A 20,664-nucleotide genomic window follows, 5' to 3' on the forward strand; every position below is an offset into this window, starting at 1 on the left:
CAAAGTCTTTATGTCTCAGTGAGACAACTAAGCCGGCCGGGACAGACAAAGGATTGGGAAGATAAACTCCTACGTAGTGTGCGGTGCCTATCTATCTAGCAGCAACCTCGTCTAATAATATCTTGACAACGCATATGGCCTGACATAGAGCATACATGAAGACGGTCTGATACCCGAGTTGTCTCAGCTCATCATCTGTTATCTATCTGGTCGACCATTCGGGGATATCCAGAGGCTCAAGGGGAGCGGCGCAGATTCGTGGAGGTGTATGAAGTCTGGAACTAGTCTTCCTTTCGTTGTCAGGTTTTGCTTGGCTGGGTGATTGCTGCTGTTGTCGTTGTTGAAGTTGGAGTTGGAGTTGAAGAACCTTGACGACTTCGTGGCAGCTTCTCTGTCTGTCTCATGATTGTCTGGGCTTCAGCATGGCTTGCATGCAATGTGTGTAAACCCGGGCCGGCGGCACTGAGTTGTAGTCGGGAGTCGGGAGTCGGCAGTTAAGTCATGTGTCCCCGTGTCAACGTGACCGTTTGAGTCGTTGGCGACTTTAGACTGGACAAACCGGACAAGCCCAATATGTAGGTGTTAGCCTGAACCTTTTTTTATGGTTGGGTATTAGGAAAGATATCAAATCGAACGCAAGGCCCGGGCGTTTCGTCAGAACATGTCGAGTCGGTTTCCCCAGATTTCGTCCACTCCCGTCCCTCCCGCCGCTCGCCGCCGCCGGGGATACCTACTTGGGTACATGTAAGGACGGAAGAAGCAAGGGGTGGTGCATTGGGGTTTTGGACTGATGTCGGTCGTCGAGATCGCTTTAAACGCTTTGACGCTACCTACGACGTAACCGACAAGCAGCATCGGCCATCGAGTATCGCTATTCTTTGATTTCCCTCGAGCGAATGCCGTCTGTTCGGCAAGCATCCGATTTCCATTCATAACATTCATGCTATGTCGTCTCGTCGGTCGTCGCCTCATATCAAAGCTCAAGCGACCGACGCCAATCTCCAATGGGAGAACCTTCGCTTCCACTTCCCGTCCCTAGCACGTAACAAGAAAGAGCGAGGAACAAAAAAAGAGTAGCGGTGAAGTAGGCAGTGCCAAAACAGCCCGATTATCAGAAATAGGGTATACATGAAGCCTTTCCAAACTGGGGATGGATGGGATGGGGGGGATTTACTAGTGTACTGTGTATGTACTACGCACACGCACACAGTGCTTCTATGACATTGGGTTTGTCACTGTCGCTGGCCACTTCAGATTGAGTTGTACGCAGTACTACATAGTAGGTCGGGTATCTCCCAAAGCTGGGGTCCATCTCCACACAATTTGTACAGCGAGATTTGATATCACGGTTATTTGAAAAACCCGATGGCGGATGGATGGCCCAAGCTTGAAAATATGTGAACAATGGTAAGAAATGTAAACTTGGAGATGCGATGAACTGAAATGGCTGCCGAGCCAGAAGAATCACACAGTGTGGGGATTTGGGAGGGAACTTGAGTTGTTGAGACCACTCACTGCACTGCAGGCAAGAAGTGATGGTGTCGTGGACGGAACGGTGGGGGGTGCATTCTGGGACCTGAGCACACCAAGAGATGCCCGCTAGGAGGACAAGCTGCAGCGGCAACACCGTGACACCCTCCTCGTTTTCGTTTCACGCGTTCTGGACGTGTGCTTTCATAGAATGTCTTTGCCTTGGCTTCCGCTGCCACCGAGGACGATACTGCTGCACAGGTCTCAAGGATGCATCAATCAGCCTTCAAATGAGTGTGCAACCATACCCATTAATTCGATATGCGACATAGTGTATGTATGAATCTTATGATCTGCGTCGGCCTGGAAGTGGTAAATGCTCGAATCGAACGAACCGATGCGTCGTCGTTACTGTCGTGTATGCAAGCACTTTAACAAGGTGGGTTTGAATGAGGTACGTACTGTAGGTGAGATCGCTTCGCTGCAATGTCCGGGCCCGTGATTGTTTGGTTCTCATTTCTCATTCCCTGCTTGACGGCACGACGGCGATAAGATAAACGTTTGCGACGGTGAATTGGGATGCACCGAAATGACCTTCATCGACAACAAGAATCGTCCCCCACTCGGGTTTCAAGGGGAACAACAGGGTCCATCGGCATCTACAGTATGTACCAGCATGTCCGACCTAAGTGCCCCCTCCCCCTCCCCCCCCCCCCCTCTTCCCGTCTCGAGAAAAAAAGGTACCGTCACCGAGATGAACGAGTTGAGCCGAGTGATAGCGTGTGATGGCACTTTCAGCGAAATGGTCTGTGATTTCGACATGTCGCTGATTTGTTCCGGATCTTCAATTTACAGTAAAAGCTGACGATCCCCATTCTTCCTCTGGATCATATAGGAAGGTTATGTACATAGTAGTGTATAGCTCGGCGTATTTGACAGACGGGATTGTCGAGTCCCTGTCCATCACTTTCATGACGACCAGAGGAAGAGCGATGCAAATCAACAACAATGATAGAATCTAGTGTAGATTGTCGTCACAAAGGAAAAAAAAGGAACGACGGGATGACGGGAGTTTGCCCCTTTCGTCACCCGTCCACGCCCCACCCTAGCCCCGAACGTCATGATGGGACGGTCTGGCGGGGAATGGGCTTATGCACTGGTTGATATCAACACAACGTGAATAAACCCCAATTCCGGCAATTGCTCGCCATGATTCAAGCGGCGAATTAACCGTTAGTTTGGGGATGACCTCTTTCTTGTCGTTAGATTTGTGTGTAACTTGTCGCTGGTTCGCATCTCTGCAGTCCTGTCGGGCCTCTTGAACCCTTGTGGGGAACCCCGTTCATTGTGAATCTCCGAGCACACCACGATGAATTCCACTTTACTTTCGTCGTTCATCCGTTCAACCACTGGTGGCGTGCAGGTTGGTTAGTTTGGAGAGCTGTCCTATGGTTGCCTTTCTTCCCGTCCTGCCCTGTGCAACCTTCTGCGGCACGGAACACAAGAAGCACAAGTTCAACCGGGGCGCCTCCTGTTGTGATTTCAGAGATGCAGTCCGCGTGCAGGTCGCCGATGAGGACAATACAACACAGTCTACGGCAGATAAACGACTTAACCAGAGGAAAAGTCTGGCAAGCAACGAAGGGACAACAAGAACAAGCCCCATACCTAGGTTCCTACATAAAGCTACGGCATATGCAGGTGAGACTAGAAGGGCACGATTGTCTGTCACTGAATTTCTGGAAGCTTGGGGGGTTGCTTTCGGGTGTCTCGTTGGAACGGGTGGTGAAGACACCAGCGTCATCTTCGCCAATCAGTGGCAAGCTGTGGCCCCAACCCCCCCCCCCCCCCCCCTGTCTCCCCCAGAGTCCCAGACAGAGTCTCGGTTGTGGTCCCTTCTGTCTCTGCACCTCGAACGCCGCTCAGGTTCGCTGATGATGATGGAAGGGTCCGGGCGGGTTTTCAACCATCTGAGCCGTCATATAGGGGTAGTTATTCCCAGTTGCGACACAGTATCTCGTCAACGGGATTAGCGGGATCACAACCTTTCCGAGTGTCACTATCGCAGCGCTCTCAAGTCAACTACAATCTAGACGCGCCTTCCATCATGTTTCTAGCCGTCTCGTCCGTGAAGTGGGATACGAGAGTGTCAGTAAGGTACGTAGGTACTCTGATACATCCAACGCAAGAAGCTTACAGTGATTGGAGCTCGACAAGACGGGCTGAGCCGGCCCCAATTCAGGGGATAGGCGAACAAGACTGGACGTCTGGAGTTAAACCAAGCCAACGCCTCTATCACTTGCGTATTCCGAGACACTGTAGAGTCGCAATGACAAACGGCCATGAATTACATACAGACAAGAAGACGTCTGTCAGAACTGACAGTGGAGGGGCGAGAGGGGGACTCCAACACTTTCCGTAGGCCTTGGGAGTTTGCGTGGGTGGTATCCAACCCAATCCAATCTGAGCTGTCACAACCAGTCAAAGCGCGCTGACGGGGTGACCTCGCCACAGGGCTGGGGCGGCCTAATCTGCCAAAAGGTGATAGCGCAGGCCACACTGCCCTCGTCCATAAGAAATTATGCATCCACGCACCCCTCAACCGCCGTCTGCAACACGCTGTCGAAGCGGCACTGTGTAATAACTATACGGAAAGGCACTGGAAACGAGAGGCCAAAGCCATTAAGGTCGGGAGGGGTGTCAGGTTCTACGCTTCTGGTTGTTTTTGAGAGGCCATAGGAGTATGCAGACAGCCGCCCACGATACCCTCACCAGATCGATTTGCCCAAACAAACCGTTGTGCATTATGGGGTAGGAATCCGGCATCCATTCTTTGGCAGGTCGTAGAGCATCTGGAAACAAAGACAGTCAGCTGTGGCTCACAGTGTGATCATCTCAACACAAGTAAATTTGGGCACGCGAAGTACTTAGCCTCAAACGGAATCGATCGGCTACGTCTCCCTTGCCAATGGAGCCAGGACAGAGACGCTAGGGTTTTGAGGCACAGCGGCGTCTTGCCCTGCTGCCAGTTCCCCAATGGAAGCCCTCGGGCCATCGTCGATGACCCGACCTAGCGGCTCCTACGGCTCCAGCTGGGACAACACGGGGCTCCTCGGGCCCGCAACCACAAAGCGAACTGAAAGGGGAGAGGAGACAAGAGACGAGGGGACGAGTCAAGATCAACTCGTAACCCATTTTCCCCTTCCCAACCCAGGACGTTGATCCGGGCCACGTTGTGAAGACAGGATAGGAAAACCTGTAACTGTTGAATACCGTGACCGGAAAATTTTTCGGGTGTTGCGGATAGGAAGAAAAGCGAGGTGCAGCATCCAGGACGTGGTCACCTTAGCACTAACCACGAGATACTAGTCGCAGGCCGACAGGGTCAATCTCGGCTTCGTCAATTGTTCGTCAATTGTCGTAGGTAGAGTTACTCATGGTATCAGCCAGTCCAGGGGTTTTGCTGGCACATAGTCGTGAAGTTCTGAACGATGACGGACGGACTATCGAACCAGACAATGAGATGGACAAGAAGAAACGCGATTCGGGCGAACCATTCTCGTCATAGGTATTCTGATAGGTTATGACGAACATTTTGGCGATTTAGTTCTGTTTGAGGGACGTTTTTGTGAGAGTCGTGAGTAGCAGGCAGGTTGGCAGGGCAGGCTGCTGTGTCGCAGTGGGTGGTTCAAGTGAGTTCACTGCAATTGAGGACAGGACAGTTTGCGGCACTGGGTGTGGCTACTCAGGTGGGGTTGAGTGTGAACCTTGGGAGTTCTTGGCGCACACAAGGCAACGCCATCCAAAATCGAAATTGCACACCAGCAGGACAGTGTGACCAAGCCGAAAGCGGACTCGCAATATGGCGCCCAATGGTACGCAACAAAGACCCGCTTTTCTGCATGCTAGTGTCTCGCCACCCCGTTCTGCGAGCGGAGATGGAACAGGGTCACAAGAGGCATGGCCTGTGCGGTTTTCATCAGCCATTTCAACCATCTGTGCCATTCACGCCGTTCCCATTCGTCGACCGGGCGGCGCCTCTGGCGAGAGGAGCCCAGGCCATTGCCTGTCATCCAGACTGGTTCCGTCCAATGCCTGAGACCCCGGTGCGCTAGTAGCGTCCCAGTTCCAGCCCAGTGTGCCCCCCACATTGGCACCCCATCATCCCATTGGCGACCCCGTCGAGAAACCCCATCTGTCGGGCCACTCACAGCTGGCAGCGGCAGCCAGAGTGGGCCGGATTATGGTGGGACGAAGTGGGCGAATTGGACAGATCCATTTGGGGCCCCCTGGGGGACCCACTCGCACAGCGCTGGTGTCCAGCGCACGTCGCCTGTTCCGATTGCTCTTCCATTTCGTCCCTCCTCCCTTCGCCTCTTCCCTACTTCTTCACCCGCCTCGTCCCCGTCAAACCACGTCCAACCCTCACCCTCGATCTTCTGCACATTTGCAAGCGACCACACCCAACAACCACACAAAAAACGACAACATCTTCTCTGCACCCTTTCCTCGACTTTTGCCCGACTTTTTGCCTGCGCCCACTTTAAGTTTCGAACATTCCCTCGACAGTCTTTGATCGCTCCACTGCAACAGCCTTGGTTTTGGTTCCATTGTTGCTGTCTCACAATACCTGGGTTTAATACCGCACAACTCCCGGCTTGGCCAAATCAAAACCACACAACGCACACACGCACAACCACAGCCATCATCACCCATTCTCCGATCCCGCACTTGGATTTGGCTCTTCCTGGACCGATTTTGCTCGTCTTCAACATCGCACTCCCTGACCGCCACTCATAATGTCTTCGTACTATCACTCCTACGCCCACCAGCAGCCTACAGCCGCCGCTGCTCCTGCAGTATCCCACGCTCACCATGGTGGGCGTAACAGGAGAGCTCCTAGGCTATCTGTTTCCCAAAATACGCATAAGCAGTTCCGTGGTGTCCGGAGTATGAAGGACTTGTCCGAGTCTGTGTCCGTGACCTCGTACCGCACAAAGTACGAAGCTGGCCGCTCTTTTGACCTCGAGGACGACATGGAGTTTTGCCCCGGCCTTTTGACCGATGATGATGTGAGTAGTTCACTAGACGAACTGGACCATTGGCCTGCTCCCTCTCCAAGTCGCTGGCACTAACCCGCCTTCCCTCCTAAAGTTGGTCTCCATCCACAGCGCTTCCTCTGAGCGCTCCTCCTTGGCAAGCAACTCGCCGCAAAGCTCTCCTACGCAGCAGCCCACCACCATCGCCCCAGGCTTCTCGCTCAACTCTCCCTATCTTCCTCCGGTCTACCAAAGTCAACAGGCGACCCTCAAGCTTCACCAGCCCTCTGCCACCCGCGGCCGTAATGCCATCCCCATTATCAACCCTGCTACTGGTATCACCATGACCAGCCCACCTCCCTCGGTATCGCCCGCTCGGATGCAGCAGCCGCAGTCCCTTATGGGCGCTCGGCCACGTTGGTAGGCGACTGATGTCTCGCTTCGTGACGCAGACGAGACTAGGCCGACCTAGACCGTCGTCGCCGTTGCAATATGGACTGTACACGTACTGCCTCATTTCGCATGCTCACTGCAGATGCTCATCTTGGCGGGTACCACCGACGTTTTCTCAACAATCTTTAAGCAGGCAGGCACTACGATGATCTTCTCATTTTCCCGGCAGGCAGGGGGCGACAAACCAATTTCCTACTGGATCTTCGACCTTTTCGGCAACCTTTTTTCCGATACCCAACCTGTACAAACATCCTTTAATCGACATAAGCTCCTTTCCCTTCCTGAAGCGAAAGTTCTTGACATTTTCGGACGGCGCAAAAAAACGAAGATTCATCGGTACCTCTTGTTTGTTTTCGAATACCCAAAAAAGCGTGGTGGTGTCTATGGCTTCGAAAGATGGGGCTGCTTTGATTTTTTTTCCACGAAACGGGTGTTACAAAGGTGGTCGTGCATCCACCGAACTACTAATCACTTCACACACAACAACTTGCATCGGCGTCTTACGACGGAGTTCTCGGCTTTTTCCTCGCCTCGGCGACTTTTGTCTTATTTTCTCGTTTATTTTTTCGATACCATACACACGGGGTTTTGGTGTTTCGTCATCGTCACTAAGAAGCGGCGACTTCAGTCACATGATAAAAAGTCATAACGGTTCAACGGGTCCACGAATTCATCAAAGAAAAAGATATCGACATATAGAGCGACTTTCGATGGGTTTTTAGCAGGTTGCGCTATGTGGGCGGGAGGCTTTTGCAACCTTGGGTGTTCTCGAATTTTTGGGGGCTACATGGGCAAATCTTTTTTGGGAGCAGGCAGGCAGGCAGGCAAAGACCTCTTTTGTCGTTTTGGTGTCGCGCGGAATCTCAACTTGAAAGCTGGAATTTCCGGGGTGTACGGGAATGAGGAGTTGGTCTGAAAGTATTTCGGGGATTTTCTGTGTTGTTTTTTTTTTTTTTTTTTTGGTTCTCCTATGTTCCGGATTTTCTTTCCGCCTGTATCATGAAGGGATGGTAGGCGCTGTGCTACGGCTTAGCCCCGCCTTTGCTTTTCTTTCTTCTTGTTGATTTTGGGATTTATTTCTTCCAACGGGGAAACTTTGCATCTCTCGGATCTGGCTCGGTGTGTGGAAAGATATCAGCGTGTCTCTTTTCTCTCGTCTCTACTATTCATGGGGAAGGCTGGCTCGGTTTTGTTTTTGGCACAAAGCATCATCATTTCGGGGATATCCTCTGTTTTTTTGGGAGCGGGCGTCGCTTAAGCTTTGCTAGTGTGTGTCTTCCATATCCATGTTATGAGGAGTTACACTGGAAAGGGTTGTGTGTTTCTGTCTGCTACTTGCTGGGATGTGGGCGATTAGCTCCGAACTGGCTGCTTTGTCCCGGTCGAGTCATCATCTTACGTGTGACTCTTGTCGACCGCTCGACTCAAAAAGCTTGCGTGTGAATGAATATTCGGGATCTATATTCCTGAAGAAAAGATTTGCGAGTTATACGGCGAGCGATCGAAATAAATACAACCGCCTCCTTCACTCATATCTTGCTCTTTCGACTGCCTTTTGTGACTTGGTTGTGTTGCCTTTGAGTGTCGTGTACGTGTGTTTGACTTCCGCTCGCAAGGTTCACGTCGACAACACCGTGTATTTACAAAGACAGCCGCAAATATACCTTGACACTTCTTTGTGCCCCCTGTCACTCCATGAAAAATCAACCGCCTCGATATTGCAAGATAACCCCTCAAGACTCATACAACGCAAACTTCGGACCTTGATTTTTTCCAGAGCACGGGGTCCTATCCTTGGCCACTAATAATTTTACATCCTCCAGTAAAATCGGGCAGTGTGTCCATGTTTCTGGAAAGAGCTTGTATCTATGCTTGTACTAATCCTATGATTTAGTAGACAGATGCTTCGAGCGGGTTATACCTAGTGTAGTTGCAGATGATTGCGATACTGATACTGATACTGTTACTGATACGAGGCGAGATGACTGAAAATTGTTTGAACTTGAGCGAAACTTGGTGAGAATTAATCAAGTAGTTTTTTTTCCCGTCGGAGGGAAATTTGAAGTCCAGCCGGAGATCCGTTTTTTTGTTCTGTTCTATCGCCTTGGACACTGCGACTTTATTCCTTTTTCACTTTACCAACGAATGAGTTGTCGATAAAACTGGTAATCTTTTATTGGGTATCAGGGCGTCATGTTGGTTTTTGAGTCGGTAAGTGGACATGGGAAGTTTACGAGGTTAACGCAGGTGTCATTCACTCGATCATATCTGGATCCATAAATTTGATAAACCTAAAGCACCAAAACGAGTAACGCTAAGAGGGTCAAAGAGATGAATATTTTCCATCTTGGTGATACGTTCAAACGCCTCTGTTTACAATCGCTGTAGTGGTGACCAATCTTGACCGAGTGACGATGCTCATGGTGATATTTTGACCTGGGATGATGTTGAAGATATGAGATGAAAGCCAAAGGTTCGAGATAGCAATTACTTTCGACATCCTCACGCACCTCAACGTTCTTGGGATGGGATGGGGTGTGTATAAAGGTTCGCTGGCTTCAAGACTCCTCCCACTTTCTATTTCTTTCACGATTCCTTCCTGCGGCGTGGATAAATATCGACTCGCTGCGAGACTGCAATAAATTATTTCTTCTCGTACTTTCTTGATTTGGTGAGCCTTCCGCCACTCGTCCTTTATAATACACCCAAACGCAGCCAACGATGCCTTGGCTCATTCACTATTAACTTGACCACCCATCACTACCATCACTACCATCACTACCATCACTACCATCACTACCATCACTACCATCACTACCATCACTACCATCACTACCATCACTACCATCACTACCATCACTACCATCACTACCATGCCGCCCTCCAGCGACGACGAGATTCCCCTCTCCAGGCGTGGTGCACACACCTTTGACCTCAACCGCCTCGAATCCCGCCGGAGAGCAACATTCGGAAGGGCCGCAGGAGGTACCAGTACCTCCAGCACCAACGAGCCACCCCAACCTGAGATTATCCCCATTCAACGTGACACTGAGCCATCAGGTTCCTCTTCTTCGCCAGTGTCCTCCTCATTCATTACTGCCACTGCCACTGCCACTGCTTTGTCTTCCGCCACCACTCCGTCAGCCAGTAACCACGAAAAGAACTTCAAGGAGCAGCAACGGCGGAGACTTATGTATCTCCAGGAAACTAGGCAGAACCAGCAGCAACACAAGCGGCAAACGCAGAGCCAGGTCGGTATCCACCCGCTCTCAAAGTCATTCACTGCCAACGCCAAGAACCGCGAAGTGCTTGACCTAGACACCCCGCCCCCTCCGTCTCACGTTTTGTCCTCTCCGTCGAACGAGGCGCATACTGCTGCTAGTATTTTAGAGCAACAGGTACAACAGGAGCATCAACAGGCTCAACAGGCGCAGAAGTCTCAACAACATCAGCAGCAGCCTCAGCAACAGCAGGGGCACCGGCAGCAACAAGACGATAACGAGATCGCGATCAGAGAAGAGAGCCTAGAACTTCTTGAGAATTTGGCCTCGATTGCCTCTGACGACATGAACAGAGGTAACAATGGCGGCGGCGGTGCCTTTGGCCGCAATGACAGAGATGACGGCAGCAACAACAACAACAACAACCACGGTAACAACAGCAACAAGAGACGTGCAGAGGTAGACTTAGAGAGACCTACCACTCGTCGACTATTCTCTGGCATCACAACACCAGGAAGCATGTCTGGCTCTGTCTTTGGTTCGTCTGACTCCGTCTTTGGCCCGTCTGGCTCTGGCGTGGACGTTGGTCCGCATGCCCCGGTCTCGGGCGCTTCACCCCCTCAGACCCCGACGCGTCCTGCTTCTTTTGACGTTAGAGAGGGACCGGGTAGTGGTGGTGTTGCTGGTAATCGTGGCGGTGAAAGCCCTTTTTCACCGTTCAGCCGTGGGGCATCTCCTATGCCCCAAGCCCCCTTTTCTCAAGCTCCAAATTTCTTCGACCAACCTCGTACTCCCGGTGCTGTGACCATGACGGGAGCTGCTCGGCAGAGGGGACAAGTGGCTCCGGAGAGAGGAGAGAGAGCCGGAAGTGTGGCTTCCGTGACGAGCATCACCTCGCGGAACGGACCCCCGATGGCTAACCCGAGTTTGCCTAATTTGCCTCCTGATGGGTTAGTATTTCCCCTCACTATTAACAAGACAAGGAGCAAATACTGACCAATCTCCTACAGAACCAACTGGCTCACCGGTCGCATCGTCGTCGTCTCCGTCGGTGCCGAGCGCCGCAAATGGAATGTTCACGAACAGCTCCTCAGTTATAACTCCCCGTACTTCAAGCGTCTCTTCAACCCCGAGCCCGAGCTCGTTGAAGGCTCCTCTTCCTCCTCCGGTGATAATCACAACCAAAGCACCGCCGCCGCAAACGCGGCACCCGGAGAACCGATCGAGGAAGTCCACCTCCCCGCCGCCGAACCGAAGCTTTTCGCCCTCTTAATCCGCTGGCTCTACGGCACAGCTTTCGCCACCTCAGGTGGCCAAAAGGTCTTCAAATTCCCCCCTCCCCAACTCAACCAAGTCACCGTGCGCGACTACCTCGGCCTATACATCCTCGGCCAAACCGTCCAGCTCCCGGGTCTGCGTAACGCCTGTATCGATGTTCTTTACCACTACTACGCCGCTGAGACCGAAGAGGTGCGCGTGCCCGACTTGCACGACGTGCAATACATCTTCGAGAATACCAAGCATGCGCCGGATTCACAGATGAGAAGGCTGTTAGTTGCTCATTGCATGTTTCATCTCTTCGGCGCGAAGAGGAGGGGCCCATTGCCCCCCGACTGGCAGGAGGTTATAGAGCCACGGTGCACGGTGTCGTTCGAGATGTTCAAGATGTTGGCGGATTGGAAGTGGGTGATTGGCGAGAATGTGCCGACCATGAAGATCAAAGCTAGACATGCATTTCATGAGAAGCCGCGGCCCGAGGAGCTGTTGCCGTGGCATAAGGCGCAGACCCAGGACGAGGCGGGGATGCCGCTTGTGGGGGTGGTGAAAGCTGAGCCGGTTGATGAGTAGAGGAGATGGGCTGGGAACCTTCTTAGGATGGGGAGGGTGATGATGTGGTTGGACTTTTATAAAGGTCCGGCCATCCGGCGTCAGATAAGAGGGGTGAGCGAAAGAAAGAAGGGAAGGAGATTTGACGAGATGTTCATGACAGAGTGGTTGGTGACAACGGGAGAATTGATGGAGGAAGTAGGATAGGTTGTGCTTGCCCTGCCAGCAGAAGATGGCCTCTCGAGAAACTAAGCTTTTGAGTTGGAGGAGGAAAGCACGAAGCTACTTACCACGCTCTTACCATGTTAATCAAGAGGGCTTCGTCATTCACAGACGGGCATCATTAGGGTTTGTCCACTCAAAGGATTTCGGACGTAGAGGAGCTCAGATCGTCCAGGAATCGAAGTGGAACATTACCTTCTCGTAGGTAGCTTCATAACACTGCAATAATACATCCGCGATAGCACCTTTGCCCATTCTGTCAAGTGATCCCACGCATGATGCATGTGTCATCTGTCACCCCCTCACATTACCTATCAGTGGAAAGCACGATAAGGTACGCCCGAGGTGGTACTGATATTTCGGTACTCCCATACTTCTAGCCTCACAAATCTCAGAGCCATGGAAACAGTTATAACAAGACAACGTTGAGGCAAAGAAGGCCAAAACAACGAACCATAACCACACTGATCACGCACTAATCATAACCACAAGAATACTACTGAAATATCCCCGACAATCACTCAATCATGTCGACCACTAGCCCACAACGCATCCCAAAAGACGGATCACCCAAAACCATCACCATCAAAGAAATCCACCCAACGTTCGGAGCAGAGGTCCCCGGTATCCAGTGGGGAGACAACGGCGTCATCAGCGATGAACAACTTCAAGAGCTCAAAGATACCGTGCACAAGGCCAGTACTGCACTCTTCCCCTTTCCCCTTTCCCCTTTCCCCCTTTCCCCCTTCCCCTTACCCCCCCTTCGTCCCCAGAGACCCCACAAAGCCCTAATTTCTGATACCACCCCAACTTTAGTACGGCTTCATCGTCCTCCGCGCCACGCCCCTAACCGACAGCACGCACGTCTCGTTCTCCCGCCTCTTCGCCTCCGGTCCACTTGACGACATCTCCCGCTTCCTCCCACCCGGCCGCGTCCCCCGCTACTACCCCCACCTCGAGCTCTTCGACGCCAGCAACCTGTCCGACGACGGCCGCGCGATCCTGGACCCTTCTTCGTCTCCACGAGCCATGCTCCTCCGTGCCAACTCGTTATGGCACTCGGACCTAGCATATAACCCGCGGCGGTCGAGTTATTCGTTGCTAAGAGCCGTGGAACTGCCTTCTCGGGGCCCGGAGACGGGGGAAATAGAAGGAAACACGGAGTTTGCGGATAGTAGGACTGCGTGGGAGGCGCTGGCTGCCGAAAAAAAGAGGGAGTTGCTGACAAAGGATTGGACGGGGGTGTATAATGCTGCTCATAGTCGGAAGCTGGGGGCGCCTGAGTATTTTGGAGACCTGAATCTGGAGGAGGGTCCTATGGCGAGGCATAAGGTTGTGCAAAAGCATGTAGAGAGTGGGAGGATGAATTTATGTGTGGGTGCTTATTTGTGGCGGTTGGAGGATGGGGAGGGAGAGACGGCGTCGGGGTCGGAGGAGATAATAGAGTTTTTGAATGAGCATGTGGCTAAGAAGAGGTTTGTGGCGAGGGTGAGGTGGGAGCAGCCGGGTGATTTGGTGATTTGGGATAATAGAGCTGTATTGCATCGCGCTGGTGAGTTTAAGGGTGTAGGTAAGCATAGAGGTAGGAGGGATATGAGGAGGACGACGGCGTTCGACCAGGGCCCGACGGCTTGGGGACTTAATGGCGAGGGGGCGCCTTTGCCTACATTGGAGAGCATAACGAAGGAGAAGGGGCTGCCGTTGACGCAATCGGCTGCGGTTGAGAGGTGATTTTTGATGGAAAAGCCAGGGCGAGGTAAGAGTTTGTTTGGTCATTTCTATGGTGAAGGACAACCTTCTTTGGGCCATTACACTAGCTCGTCCGCTTGTTTGTACGTAAAGCTTTGATCGACATTACTTGTATGTTTATGATTAAAATGTCACTATTGCCCTTGAAGTGATGCGTACGCCTATCAGCTTGAGAGCCCATGATCCTATCATTGACAGTACCCCCCACAGAAGAGAAAAAAACACAACACGGGATTAGGGGTCATACCAGTCCAAGTCTGATAGTAAGAAGCGTTTTCCGTTTGGTCGCATGGCCGTTGTCTAGCCACTCACCAGGCATTCATCAAATAAGAGATATTCGATCCATGATCTCGAAACCAATACTTTACTTGTCCAGCCCGCGAGCTTTGACAAACCTATTGATCTGCTCCCGAGTGTTCTTGTCATTGTACTGCTCATGGCATTCATAGAAGGAGATCAACTCCTGCGTGCAGTCCACCATGGCCTCAATATCAATATTACTGTCAGACAGCCATGCAGCAAATCGGTGAACCTTTGCCATACGTGGGTTCTTGTTCCCTTCGGCTGGGCCTTCTCCGGCTGGTGACTGGGGTGGAAGCATGGCTTGCAAGCCAGAAGAAGACTGGGGGGCGAGACCTGGCACAGTCTGGCCACCCCCCGCCATCATCGCAGCGCGTGCCTGTGCTTGCGCCTGTGCCTGCGCCAACGCTGCCGAAGCGGCTACCAGTCCCGAAGCCGACGCGGCTGTTCCAGGGAGACGACCGCTGGGATCCTGACGCAGCACCAGAGCCAAGAGAATGGCTGTCAAGGCTATCACATGTGGTGGGTGGAGCAGCGGCAGATCGGTCATATAATGGTCGTTGATGACGGACCAGGCAAGGTTGACGTCCTCTTGCGCCAGCCCAAGCTCCCCTTGTAAGCTGGTAAGGGTACGATAGGGTGAATGGACAATGAGATGTGAGCTCATTTCCGAGATAAGGTAGAACTCGCATTCTCCTATCCTTGCCACTTCTGTCTGGGATTGGAAGTCGGTAGGCCAAAAGCCGCGGGCCTCGTTGGCCATAAGCCGAATGTGCTGGGGACATTCCTCCATCTTGCAGGCCAGATATAGGGCGGTCACGAGAACGTGGTGTGGATTGGTGCGCCGGATCTCAACTTTGGTGTAGAAGCGCTTGATGTAGACTTGGGCGGTGGCCAAGGCTTGCTGTCGTAGCCCCATGCGCTTGCCGAGCCGGTTGATTTCTAGAGTAGAACCGAAGTATGTTGGCGACTCTGTTCATCGGACAGACGGACGGGTGGACGGGGTAGGGGACATGGAGAGATACGACGAACGTTGGTTGAAGTAGATGTTCAGATGGCGCAGTTGCGGGAGAGGAAACGAGGCCACCAGGTTGGGATCTTCAGCCTCTAGCTTTGCGCGCATAGCGGCAAGTTCATCTTTGGTAAACAGCCAGTGTTTGCGCTGAGTGGATTCCCAGTAATTGGCCGCCATGGTAACCGTGTGTGTCTCTGTGCCTCGAATCGCTGTCTGGTGTCTAGCTGTGTCCTTCCTAAGGCGCTGCAGACATGGTCGTCCGCTTGGCCTGTAGGAGATGTTCTAGGTCGCGCGATTTGACGATCGGTGGAGTTAAGATCCTAACCCTGTTGCGACGCGCCGCTATCCAAGACCTCGGAAAGCCTTCAGCTCACTACTCCGACTTGATGTTGGTTGATGTTGAACGGGAAAGAAACATTACGTGATGGCTTGCGATGGGATGAAAACCCCGGGGCCCAAGATAAGCTGATAAGGCAGGCGAACGACAAACTACCGTACCCTAGTGTAGAGGTACCTAGGTACACTACGCTACATGTACTATGTACGCTACAGAGTTGCCCGACCCGAGGTTTAAACTTTAAAGACCTGGGAGGCCCACATGCTTCGACAGGGCTGGCGAATCAGGGAGACGGCGAAAGAAATGACCCTGCTCCGATACTGAAGCCTTGTTGTTTGCAGAAAGTGAATTGCACCTGGGTGGAGTCAAGAAGCTGCCAGATGCCGGACAATTGAAGGTACATGCATAACGAAGTGTAGAACTCGACCCTTGAATCTGTTTCAGGTGATTAGGCCAAGATGAATTGGGTTTTCTCGAGTTTGAATTCAGTGTTGTCGATGTTGTGTTACCCCGGCCCAACACAAAGGCCAAGATAACTAACAATCGGTGTCACGCTCACACCGGACGGGGCCACTGAAACCACTTCCGATACAGATCCGCTTTTTTCGTGAATGTCACGTTCACCACTTCGGCCACCCGCACCACCCGACTTCCCTTTCATTGTTTGCTACATGTCAACAAAGTCTCGAGTCTTAGAAAGGGACCGAAGGACTTGGTTGAAAAATTGGGCAGAATGTGCCAGGTGCAATGTGCAAAAGGCACGATTTGAGGAGAATGGATGGATGGACAGCGATACACCACCCACTCATCCCATCCCATTCGTGAGTGGCTTGGCTCAATCTCTTTTCATGAAAGTAACTTTAATTTTCCCCTTGAAGGTCCCGCTCATACAAGTAGTCGCTTCGTAACGTATTTTGATCTCTCTTTCATCTTATTTCTCAAATCCAAGTTACCTACCTCTACCTATTGCTCTAGCCCCTGTCCTACGTCATACCCAATCGCTTACAGCAAACGGTTCTAGATCCGCTAGTTTAGACGGGCGGTCTCATTTCTGCCATTCCTGACCACTCGAGGTCCCGACCTTGCAGTGACTTATCGGCCTTCCGAGCCTATGGTAGGTCCTGTGTATTGTGTACCACACTACTGAACCACTCTACCCTCAGCTGCGAGCCAGCACTGCACATAGCACATACATAATACCATAGGGACGGAAAGGACTGAAAGATAACCTACCTAACCTTTACACTGCACTGCACTTCACTTGCATTGCACTGCGCCGTACCTTACCTGAACTTTACCGTATCGACGACCATTCATTCTTGTCGTGCTCCGAACTTGCATTGAACGCTCCCCGTCTCCCCGTCGTCTGGCTCCCTCTCCGCGCCGACCCCTCCCCCGCCGTGCGCAAATATCCGAACAGCAACGCCGACCATCTGCGCATGCCGCGTTGGATGATGAGAACCCGACAGCGGGAATGAAGGTTTCCCATGTGCTCGCAGAGCTCCAAGCCGGCATGGACGAATCGCAGAACCAGCGGGACAAGCGCGTCGAGGAATTGTGGACGAAGCTGGATCCCCAGCGCCACGGAGAGCTCGACTTCAAGGGGCTGCAAAAGGGGTTGAGAAGGATCGATCACCGTGAGCGAATACCTGCCAACGCCAATGCGATTCGTCATGCGCATGTTCACGAATTGCCATTTCTACTGACACCCAAGCGCCCGTCTTTCTCGTAGCCATGCAAAATGCCGACCACATGCTCAAGGATATCATCAAGGTCGTGGACACCAGCGGCGACGGCAAGATCCAATACGAAGAGTTCCGCAACTTCGTCGAGACCGCCGAGCGCCAACTGTGGCTGCTCTTCCGTTCCATCGATCGCGACAAGGATGGCCGGCTCGATAAGAACGAGCTGCGCAGCGCTTTCCAAAAGGCCGGCTTGACCGTATCCAACAAGAGGCTGTCGGGCTTCTTCGACGAGGTCGACATGGACCACGATGGCTACATCAGCTTCGACGAGTGGCGGTAAGTCACACAATTTCTTTGAAAAGAGAGACTCGAGAGACGAAAAGAAGAAAAAGAAAGTGGACCACAACCTAAGTAAACAAACCGACCCACTCAAAGCTGGGGAAGACCGGGAATCGCCAACTTTTCACCAGTTCCACTCGCCCAATCTAACCCTGTAATGCCAGCTAGCGGCCGAGTCAAAGTCATTTTGTCTTTGCGCGCGTGCTAAAAAGGCTGCTGCAGTGTGGTCTGCCCCTAAAGCGCATTGCCAGGTCTTGGGAAATCGAGTGAATGAGAACCAGGAAGGAGGTTGAGCGAGTGTTTGCTTCGGTCACACGAGAGACGAGAGAACCTTGAGAACCTGCTGGCTGACTTGAACTCTCCCTCTGATGATAAAAGGGACTTTCTCCTGTTTATGCCCACCACGCACAACCACGAACACGGCCACGAACACGGCCACCACGCTTCTGCACTTGAAGCCGCCCTGTCGTTTTACTCCTCCATAGTGACTGTCAATGCAGAGGGCGACTCCCTCGTCAGCGAAGAGACACTTGAGGGTCTAGGTACGACTGGCTTCCTTCTCAACGCTCTTTTTGGTTCTCTTTTGAAGATTGCCAGCCCGGGCGCTACTACTACTCCTACTTCTCAGTCGCCCGCACCAGACTCAAAATCACCACTCTCCTCACCCTCATCTCACTATCCCGACGGCACCGCCGAGCCTGGTGCTGGGGCAAACATGGCACCGTCCAAACTGGCACCCGTCGGTACCGCCACCCCTGAGCAAGTGTCAGCAGACAGGGCGGCCCATGGCCAAGTTATCAAAGAGATGGAGGGCGAGGGGCAACACGACCTCCGCCAAGAATCCGATACCAGTCTAAAGGATGAGGAGGTCGTGAAAAGCGGACTGACAGGATTACTACCCGACGCAGGTTACTTCCTCGCCGGTGCCGTCTCAGGTGGAGTGTCGCGCACTGCTACTGCGCCACTCGACCGTCTCAAAGTCTTCCTCCTCGTCAACACGAAACCAAAGTCCACCACCACAGTCGAGGCTGTCAAAAGTGGCCAGCCTCTCAGCGCTCTGCGTAATGCAGGTGGCCCCATTTACGACGCCATCAGGACGCTATGGCGGGCCGGTGGAATCAAGACCTTCTTTGCAGGTGAGTTGATACCGAATGTCTATGAACCACGAGGTGCCCCATTCGGGACTAACAAACTCATAGGAAACGGGCTGAACGTCGTCAAGATCATGCCAGAATCTGCCATCCGGGTAAATAGCCTCACCCGGCCCATTGCGAAGCTTCTTAAATGTTCAGTGCTAATGATTGGCTAGTTCGGCTCTTATGAAGCCTCAAAACGGTTTCTTGCGGCCTACGAGGGCCACAACGATCCGTCACAAATCAGTACTGTGTCCAAATTCGTCGCTGGCGGCATGGGCGGTATGACGGCCCAGTTTTGCGTTTATCCCATCGATACTCTCAAGTTCCGGTTGCAGTGCGAGACCGTCGAAGGAGGCCCCAAGGGTCATGCCCTCCTCATTCGTACAGCCAAGAATATGTGGGCGGACGGCGGTCTCCGTGCAGCATATCGAGGTCTCGGCCTCGGCCTCATCGGCATGTTCCCTTATAGTGCCATCGACATCGGCACTTTCGAGTTTCTCAAAAAGTCGTACAAGCGCGCCAAAGCTAAGTACTACGGCGTGCACGAAGACGATGCGGCGCCAGGAAACGTTGCTTTGGGCGTTCTCGGAGCATCATCGGGAGCATTAGGTGCCACAGTGGTGTATCCGCTCAACGTCCTTCGAACAAGGCTCCAGACCCAGGGAACAGCGATGCATCCACCTACATACACCGGTTTTGTGGATGTGGCAACGAAAACAGTCCGTAACGAGGGCATTCGTGGTCTTTACAAGGGCTTGACCCCTAATCTGCTCAAAGTAGCACCGGCTCTTAGTATTACCTGGGTCTGCTATGAGAACATGAAGACGATTCTCGAATTGCACTAATTGGACATTCTGGGGGCAGGGTTGGCACCCTGTTGTTGAACACCTTTGAGCGGTCACCATCTCTCAACCGCGATGCCAATCATGGCAGTGTGGCAGCTGCTCAGTAATGCTCCCAACAGGCGCTAATGGGGGACTCGCAACCTTGACACAAATATGTTTTGGCTTACATCCCAAGCCACAGCTCGCTCCTTTCACGCTTGTGGATCTACAACCTGGCTCCTGAATGGCATTTACTGGAGCTTAGCAGAGGTCATACCCGGCCGGGATATGACCATACTCACGAAGATGGGTACACGCAGTGTGGCGGCTGCTCAGCCTGAGAGCGCTGCTTTCCAGGACGGGGAGACGGAGAGGCGGAAATACGAAGAGGTTGGACAAAGTCATAGATGTCCTAGATAAGATGGATGGCGCCACAAGATGCGGGGGAAGAAGAAGCGTTACACCTAGCAACTGGTTGATTTTTATTTTTTTTGTCGTTGAGAGGTTGGCTACCTTACCAACATATAGCCCTGGCGTTTGGCATAAGAGGACGAAGATACCATTAGACTCAAAGGGGTTAATGTCATTTCAAGTGAAACGAAGGCGAACCCTAAAAACATATTCAAAGCAAAGCATAGCGTTGGCGATGGTGTGGAAGGGTTGCAGGATTGGATAGGAACGAAATGGGATGGAATAGGATAAGACGGAGGCAGGGACAAAAAAAAAGAAGAAGAAGAAGTGGAGGAACGGGTCTGATGGTCCAGATGCTGTAGCAGCATGGGAACAAAAGTCGACATCATGTAGATTATCTATATACGGCTCATCTTTGACGGTCGTATGTCGTCGCTTGATTGTTTGTACACAATGAGTTAACATGTGTAGGTAATTCAGCGAGGAGAGCTCATTCAGCTAAGGTTGAGTTGGGGGTGACGAAGCCATTGCCATTCCATGCCTACTTAGCCATGGTACTTCACTACGGCCCAGATAGTCACCAACTGTGTCACTGACAGACATTTTGACGTTATCAGCGGCTTGCACCAGCTCGCC

General features: G+C 52.3%; 9 protein-coding genes across 9 annotated transcripts; 8 read left to right on the top strand and 1 right to left on the bottom strand.

Moving 5' to 3' along the window:
• Window positions 1–2,059: 2,059 nt before the first annotated feature.
• NEUTE1DRAFT_83548 (uncharacterized protein) lies at window positions 2,060–2,633 on the top strand (the record flags this gene model as incomplete). Its single annotated transcript, XM_009853676.1, has 2 exons — window positions 2,060–2,134; window positions 2,393–2,633. 2 exons carry the CDS (start codon window positions 2,060–2,062, stop codon window positions 2,480–2,482), a joined length of 165 nt encoding a protein of 54 aa, XP_009851978.1.
• Window positions 2,634–3,018: 385 nt separating this feature from the next.
• Window positions 3,019–3,852, top strand: NEUTE1DRAFT_101650 (uncharacterized protein; the record flags this gene model as incomplete). Its single annotated transcript, XM_009853677.1, has 3 exons — window positions 3,019–3,296; window positions 3,337–3,627; window positions 3,828–3,852. The coding sequence occupies 3 exons, from the start codon at window positions 3,019–3,021 to the stop codon at window positions 3,850–3,852; spliced, it is 594 nt and encodes a 197-aa protein (XP_009851979.1).
• A 1,221-nt stretch (window positions 3,853–5,073) lies between these two features.
• Window positions 5,074–5,585, top strand: NEUTE1DRAFT_45453 (uncharacterized protein; the record flags this gene model as incomplete). The annotated part of the gene is made up of 2 exons (XM_009853341.1): window positions 5,074–5,107; window positions 5,380–5,585. Coding segments are annotated over 2 exons (240 nt in total), but the record flags the coding sequence as incomplete, so codon positions are not given.
• A 426-nt stretch (window positions 5,586–6,011) lies between these two features.
• On the top strand, window positions 6,012–7,311 carry NEUTE1DRAFT_122926 (uncharacterized protein; the record flags this gene model as incomplete). The annotated part of the gene is made up of 2 exons (XM_009853678.1): window positions 6,012–6,542; window positions 6,625–7,311. The coding sequence occupies 2 exons, from the start codon at window positions 6,270–6,272 to the stop codon at window positions 6,931–6,933; spliced, it is 582 nt and encodes a 193-aa protein (XP_009851980.1).
• A 2,524-nt stretch (window positions 7,312–9,835) lies between these two features.
• Window positions 9,836–12,031, top strand: NEUTE1DRAFT_43733 (uncharacterized protein; the record flags this gene model as incomplete). Its single annotated transcript, XM_009853248.1, has 2 exons — window positions 9,836–11,133; window positions 11,194–12,031. 2 exons carry the CDS (start codon window positions 9,836–9,838, stop codon window positions 12,029–12,031), a joined length of 2,136 nt encoding a protein of 711 aa, XP_009851550.1.
• Window positions 12,032–12,810: 779 nt separating this feature from the next.
• NEUTE1DRAFT_15555 (uncharacterized protein) lies at window positions 12,811–13,876 on the top strand (the record flags this gene model as incomplete). Its single annotated transcript, XM_009853230.1, has 2 exons — window positions 12,811–12,918; window positions 13,049–13,876. Coding segments are annotated over 2 exons (936 nt in total), but the record flags the coding sequence as incomplete, so codon positions are not given.
• A 469-nt stretch (window positions 13,877–14,345) lies between these two features.
• Window positions 14,346–15,473, bottom strand: NEUTE1DRAFT_83556 (uncharacterized protein; the record flags this gene model as incomplete). Its single annotated transcript, XM_009853679.1, has 2 exons — window positions 14,346–15,253; window positions 15,314–15,473. The coding sequence occupies 2 exons, from the start codon at window positions 15,471–15,473 to the stop codon at window positions 14,346–14,348; spliced, it is 1,068 nt and encodes a 355-aa protein (XP_009851981.1).
• A 1,570-nt stretch (window positions 15,474–17,043) lies between these two features.
• NEUTE1DRAFT_83558 (uncharacterized protein) lies at window positions 17,044–19,778 on the top strand (the record flags this gene model as incomplete). Its single annotated transcript, XM_009853680.1, has 5 exons — window positions 17,044–17,270; window positions 17,348–17,654; window positions 18,036–18,793; window positions 18,857–18,903; window positions 18,967–19,778. 5 exons carry the CDS (start codon window positions 17,108–17,110, stop codon window positions 19,636–19,638), a joined length of 1,947 nt encoding a protein of 648 aa, XP_009851982.1.
• NEUTE1DRAFT_117305 (uncharacterized protein) lies at window positions 19,762–20,463 on the top strand (the record flags this gene model as incomplete). Its single annotated transcript, XM_009853681.1, has 1 exon — window positions 19,762–20,463. The coding sequence occupies one exon, from the start codon at window positions 20,039–20,041 to the stop codon at window positions 20,291–20,293; it is 255 nt and encodes an 84-aa protein (XP_009851983.1).
• Between the last annotated feature and the right edge of the window lie 201 nt (window positions 20,464–20,664).

The sequence above is a fragment of the Neurospora tetrasperma genome (assembly GCF_000213175.1).
Source record: "Neurospora tetrasperma FGSC 2508 unplaced genomic scaffold NEUTE1scaffold_4, whole genome shotgun sequence".
Classification (NCBI taxonomy): domain Eukaryota; kingdom Fungi; phylum Ascomycota; class Sordariomycetes; order Sordariales; family Sordariaceae; genus Neurospora; species Neurospora tetrasperma.